This window comes from Cucurbita maxima, unplaced genomic scaffold (genome assembly GCF_002738345.1).
Source record: "Cucurbita maxima cultivar Rimu unplaced genomic scaffold, Cmax_1.0 Cma_Scf00002, whole genome shotgun sequence".
In the NCBI taxonomy this organism is placed as follows: domain Eukaryota; kingdom Viridiplantae; phylum Streptophyta; class Magnoliopsida; order Cucurbitales; family Cucurbitaceae; genus Cucurbita; species Cucurbita maxima.
Window position 1 is genome coordinate 2,117,033 of NW_019272018.1, and position 6,000 is coordinate 2,123,032.

At 36.1% G+C, this 6,000-nt stretch overlaps 1 protein-coding gene across 4 annotated transcripts in view; it reads right to left on the minus strand.

Moving 5' to 3' along the window:
• The window catches only part of LOC111466059 (exportin-4), a 32,095-nt gene that overhangs the window by 11,563 nt on the left and 14,532 nt on the right, over positions 1–6,000 (minus strand). For 3 of the 4 annotated variants that reach the window (XM_023110634.1, XM_023110641.1, XM_023110650.1), the window contains exons 10-17: positions 5,751–5,862; positions 5,575–5,661; positions 5,303–5,441; positions 4,822–4,918; positions 4,677–4,739; positions 4,463–4,572; positions 3,366–3,470; positions 883–956 (exon numbers count right to left, since the gene is read on the minus strand). In XM_023110634.1, coding sequence (XP_022966402.1) covers positions 883–956; positions 3,366–3,470; positions 4,463–4,572; positions 4,677–4,739; positions 4,822–4,918; positions 5,303–5,441; positions 5,575–5,661; positions 5,751–5,862 — 787 coding nt within the window. Of the gene's footprint in view, positions 1–882; positions 957–3,365; positions 3,471–4,462; positions 4,573–4,676; positions 4,740–4,821; positions 4,919–5,302; positions 5,442–5,574; positions 5,662–5,750; positions 5,863–6,000 lie in introns of those variants that run through there. The other variant, XM_023110658.1, reaches the window with a different exon arrangement.

Genomic DNA, 6,000 nt, shown 5'->3' on the forward strand with positions numbered 1-6,000 from the left:
TCTATCTGCCAACACCTCCACCATGATCTTATACACCCTTGTAACTAGACTAATAGGCTTGAAGTCTTTCACCCTTTCGCCCTTTCCTTTTTAGGGATGAGACAAACAAAGGTCTCATTCAAATAACTGTTCAAGATATCCTCTCATAGAACTCCCTGAAAACCTCATCAAAATTGTCCTTCATACCATCCCAATTATCCTGAAAAAAGGCTATAGAACAACCTTCGAGACCAGGGTACTTTTTCGATCAAAACTTCAAAACCATCTTTCTGATTTATTCCAAAGAAAGGGGAGAATCGAACTCAACTTTACCAGCATCGAAAATGAGACACCAATCTAAACCTCACTTGAACTCACAAGTGTAGCCATTATCATTCATATGATTTTATGCATACTTAGTATGTAGGATCATTTTGGCTCCAACCTCTCTAGTTCCATTCAACAACCCCATTTTCACCCACGTAGAAGAAACTAGACTAACTGAGCCAATCGGGAGAAAGTGTTTCCATTAAATTAAAGAAATCTTCTTTCCACCATAAACATTAACTTTTCATACCTATTTGAGAAGTTACAAGTTACCAATCTCCTATAACAAGTCTATCAAGGCAGAACCGCCCAAATAAAGATCAATCTTTCTATGAATTTACATAACAAGGTAAAACTCCCATAAATAATAACAATGCCGACTAACGCCTATTTACAAGAAGGCATTCCACCCAAAAATAATTTTCCATTGTTTTCCTTGTAGCACCTCAGCAAAATACCCCATAGAACTTTAAACAGAACCACAATAAGTATACTTATTGCAAAGGTAATATAAGCTTCTACCACAGGTTTAAAAATAATAATAATAGATCTTTCAACGCTAGAACAAATACTTACCTAGATAGTGAAACAACAGGATGCTTCTCTGCTTCCATCACATCACTAAACTGAGACTGTATAGCATTTGGAACCTGTGTTTAGGGTGGCATAAACAAGTTAATCTTTCAGCTTGAACCAGTATTCATATCATGTATAAAATAAGAATAGGAAATGCAAGTACCAAATTAACAGTAAGGAAACAGCTTTTTCTATTACAACAGTAACCTCAAAAAAAATTATCAAAACATAAGGAAATGAATTCACTTATAACTCTCCAATCCTTCAATTTTCTCGTTGATTAGTGATGGCATCATTAAATGAAAAATGATAAATAGAAATTAAAAGAAACAGAAATCCAATAGTGCTAATATCAAAGTGAATTGAAAAGAATAACTCTGTTCTCTCAAAATCAATACAAAGGGTCTTTCTTAAATAGAAGAAAACCCTAAGAGAAAAAAGGAAAAACATTATACACATGATTACCATTTAAATTACAGCTAATAAATATAATTAAGGAAAATATTAAAGTTGTAATGCCCGAGCTTCACGTAAGGGTAAAATTGTAAGTTTTGCTCTCAATTATTGGACTATTTTAATTAATCTTTGGAATTGAAGTCCAATTGACTTTGATGCGAACAATTTAGGTTGAGTGGACATGTTGGACTCATCGAATTGAGGTTGAGAGGGAATTTATACCTTGGTTGGATGATGATTAGGAATTTTGACTTGGTCAAAGATTCGGTCAAGGTTAAGGTTTTTTTAAAAAATGAATAAACACACTAAATAAGCATCTTCATAAGGTTTCCTCCTGCCATCAACTCGATCCTTGGTTGCCGCTTGCCTTCTTCTCATAGTCACATCATCATCTGGTCGCCTTTGCAGCAACGTCGTCACAACCCGCTTTGCAGCCCAACTGTCAAATCATTCCAGTCACGTTATTCGTCAGACATTCTCAACTTCCTGACGTGACATCAATTGTCACTGCTACTCCAGTAGCCCAGACGTGGATCTTCCTCTCCTCCATTGTCACCTAAACATCAGCATTTCACCATCAATACAGTACCTGACGTTCCCTGGTTTGTTTTTTCTTCTTTCTTGTTTTCCGTTCTTTCATTTTTCTCTAATTTTTCAGTTCATCCCTCATCAATTTTGTTTTCTCCCTTGGGTCTACCCTATCCAGCGAGCAAGCTACGCCACATCACTCCATCATCCGTCGTATGGATTGCCAATACGTATAAATAAAAAAATAGAATTAAAAAAACCAACACAATTAGCCTTTTCTCTCTCATTGCTAATTTTTTCCTCATTTGTGATTTGCTTCTCCCTCATTCCGATTGAACTTTAACACAGTAGTCATTTCTCTGTCATGTCCAACAACTTCGGGGTGTGACCCTCACATTGTGACAACGCGAGTGCCATGATGCGACAATGCGAGTGCTACGATGCGACCGAGAACAGTGCATCATTTAACACACCACACAGAGTGGGCATTGAAGAGAAAGACGAAGCATAAGCAAGATAAGGGCCACAAGTAGACACGAGTGTCAAACATAGCATTGTTGAAGGGTCAGGTAGGGCCTCGGACCTTCACCTCGAAAGTCGGGGTTCCGAAGGGAATTTGGGCATGTGGTTTTGGAGTCAAGTTCGTCCATATGAAATATGAATGCTCGCCAAATTTGCTGTTGATCAAACACCGAACGGATGCTCCACAACACCGTATGACCGTTCACCAAAATGACGTCTACCCGAGGAGGATTGAAAATGTTTCAAAATGTACTATAATTGGGAGTCATGGTATCAGCTCTCCACCATCCCTGCCTTGTGGTCTAAGCAAGCTACCCTGTGACACATGTATGTATCCCAGTGAGGGTGAATGTTTCGAGACAAGTGTCTTAGGCGTCTTCCTTTGAAATGGATCTTTCAAGGATAGTACTGGGGCAGCACGCACGGGTGTGCCGGTAGTGCGCCCCAGCCCATGTGTTGGAGGTTAGATCATACATCTACTATCCGATACGGTGTCCGTAAATGACATGGCATGGGCACAGGATGGCTCATACATGTAGTAACGGCTTAATGTTTAAATTCATAATTTATGATTTGAGGTTTTCATGGGATCTCAATTAAACGTTTGAAATGTCTTAGAATTTTCCATCTTATAGATGCTCAATTGACTAAGTTCTAAAAATAAAAAATTTATGACATGCATGTAGTGATCGCTTAGTCTTGATTTAGAAGATGGGTCTTACAAAAGCAAAAACCAACATATAGTTATCACAACATACCCAAGATAACCAAACCTGAAAATTGAAAAGTGAATAACTCCTTTCTTTAATACTTAAAGCTAAACATCTCAAAATAATAAAGATAGGGAGTAGCGAACTGTACATAAAATGGGGTTCTATGATAAATATTACGAGACGTACTAATGAATTTTCGATGTAGATCGAAGCAAAAAGAGAAACCATGCAACTAGCATAATAATTAGCCTGAAAAGAGCTTACCGATGGTGTTTCCCCCTCCACTTCATCAGCTAGCACGTGCCCAATTATTAACAGAAGTGAGTAAATTTCTTCCAGTGTTTCAGTTAGATCCATGGTGCCCCTGCCCTACAAACACCATGAACAAAAGTATATAAATCTTCCGGCCGTGCAGGCAGTAATAATAGAAGTAAAAAACAAAATAATTAGTTAAGAAATAAGGCTTGTCACAGACGTGGAGGATACCTAAAGAGTTGAATATTTATGGGAGTGAAATAATAGAACTAGAATCACATATAGAATTTCAAGAAAATCATTCATCTTCGAATAGAGCCTCTAACAAGCTCCCTTGGAAAGATAGATAGATTGGTACTAATTTCACCCCGTTTGGAATATTTTTTTCACGGGCATTTAAATGTGTCAGATTGAGAGAGCATTATTAACTATATCAGTTTAAATGAAGATGCTAAACACGTGCATCCAAAGGAAGAGTATATTCAAAAGCAGAAGGGAGACCGACACAGGTTAATTAATAGAAGCATCAAGAGCTCAGATAGGTTGATTCATAACTAAATCTTGAAAGTAAACACTTTGCAAATAACTATTTCTTTTATTCTAATAGGCATTAAGAGTTTATTCTAAGCTTGATCAGGCACTTGGACACTTTTTGTTACTGAGCTATACTGTCTCCAGTTTTGGGGATTGTCACCTGTACAACTAGACGATATGTGGCTGCTAAGGTTCTTTAAAAAGAATAAAAATAAACATACATACACATCAAGTATTTACCTAAAAATTGCAATTTTAAAGATAAGAACCTTTTGAATCGTCATTGTACTTCGTCTAATATATATCAAATAGTTTATGCTATAGACTTTATCAGTTACTGACTCTAATGCTTGGGATGATTGTGGCCCTTGAGCTAGATGGGTCAAATGATTGATGAACTCGAACTACTAATCAGATTCAGATTAAATCTAGCAATGTCTAATCCTTCTTTTTTTTTTTTTTTCACCTTTAAAATGTGAAATCAAATAACAAAATCCCATTATGTCTGATAAGAAGCAGGTGACATCATAGAATGCTCCATAAAGATATCCTTGATGCTTGAAAAGGGGAACCTGATTAAGCTTGGAGAGACGCTCTGTAAACAGTCCTATGAGGAAGGGAACTGTGACATTTATTGCTGCCCTTGCAATAAGAGCATAAGCACTTAATCTTTCATCCATGGCTGTAGAATCAAGAAAATACAAATAAGAACTAAAATTGTAACAGCTAGACTGTTAAAATTGACAATACTGTTCGGAAAACTAGTTTGCTAAAATTCTCTCTTACCAGAAACAGAAGCTTGAAAATATTCAGATTCGACACTGTCATCCAATGCTGAGGCAGATGCGGCTGCAACCTCATCACCATTAGCTAATAATATAAACTATTTTAAAGAAAGGATTTCTCAAACATAGTGGGAAAACTTAACTACCTTTTAGCTCTGACTCCACAATCAGAGCAAACAGGTTAGCAGCAGCGCTGATACCTTCATGTGGAAGCAATGAATTCTGACCAGACCTCTCTATTGGCTGAAGAGAGAAAAGAAAAAGATATCTAAACTTTGGCTTCTAATTGCAATCATTAGTTCCAAAATTATTACACAATCTCAGAAATATATAAAATATACAGATAAATGTTTGTCCAATTAAAAACTGCAACTATTCTTCAACTAACTGCAAGCAATAGTGTTTCTAGAAGCCATCAATAAACAAGACCTTTTAGCATTAAAGCAACTGCCTGAGGCAAAAAGATAGAGACAACAGTACGTAGACATCTAAAAACTATGACATGAGAAACTAAAGCAACGTTTTTAAAGAAGAAACTTTATTCAACGGAGCATAACTGCATTGTTCTCCATAAAGAATAAACTTTATTTAATTACACGATAATTTATTAAAGTGTTAGCTACATACTACGAGAAGGGCAGCCCAGGAGTCTAGTAATATATCACGGGCTTGCCAACTCCATGTCTCCTCATCACTGTTATGGGTCATAAGAACCTTCACAACTTCACCCATCAAACCAGACAACAGTTGAAGCGTGCCAAATGGCCTGAATATCAATAGAAAAGAATCCAATCAAATTTGATAAACCATATATATTAATATAAATTAAAAAAATGGAAGAATAACCACGCATGACTATAAATGAATTACTGTATCATAATGAGGGTTCCTTTACTCACCTGATTGATTTAAGTAGTTTGTCAAACGCAAAGGGAGTTGTTACAGTTGCGATGGACAGCAATGCACGACAGCCATCAAGCATCTCACTTAACCAAAGAAAAAGATAATGTACATCAGAAAAGGAAAGTGCGTATAACACTGAAGGATAATCAAGAAATCTGGAGTGCAAGTTAACCTTTCGCATTTTCCACTTTCAATTGCTCTAGAAACAGCATCAGGAGGATCGATCCACTGTATTATCCCCAAAAGAAGCTGTAATAGATGATTTTCATGCATCTGCCCATTATCTGATCATTAAACAACTTTCTTACTAAAACAGGAACTTTTTATCAACAAGAATACTCAAGTCAATAAAAGATAAAAAGATTAAAAAAAAAAAAAAAAAAAAAAAAAAAAAAAAAAAAAAAAAAAAAAAAAAAAAAAAA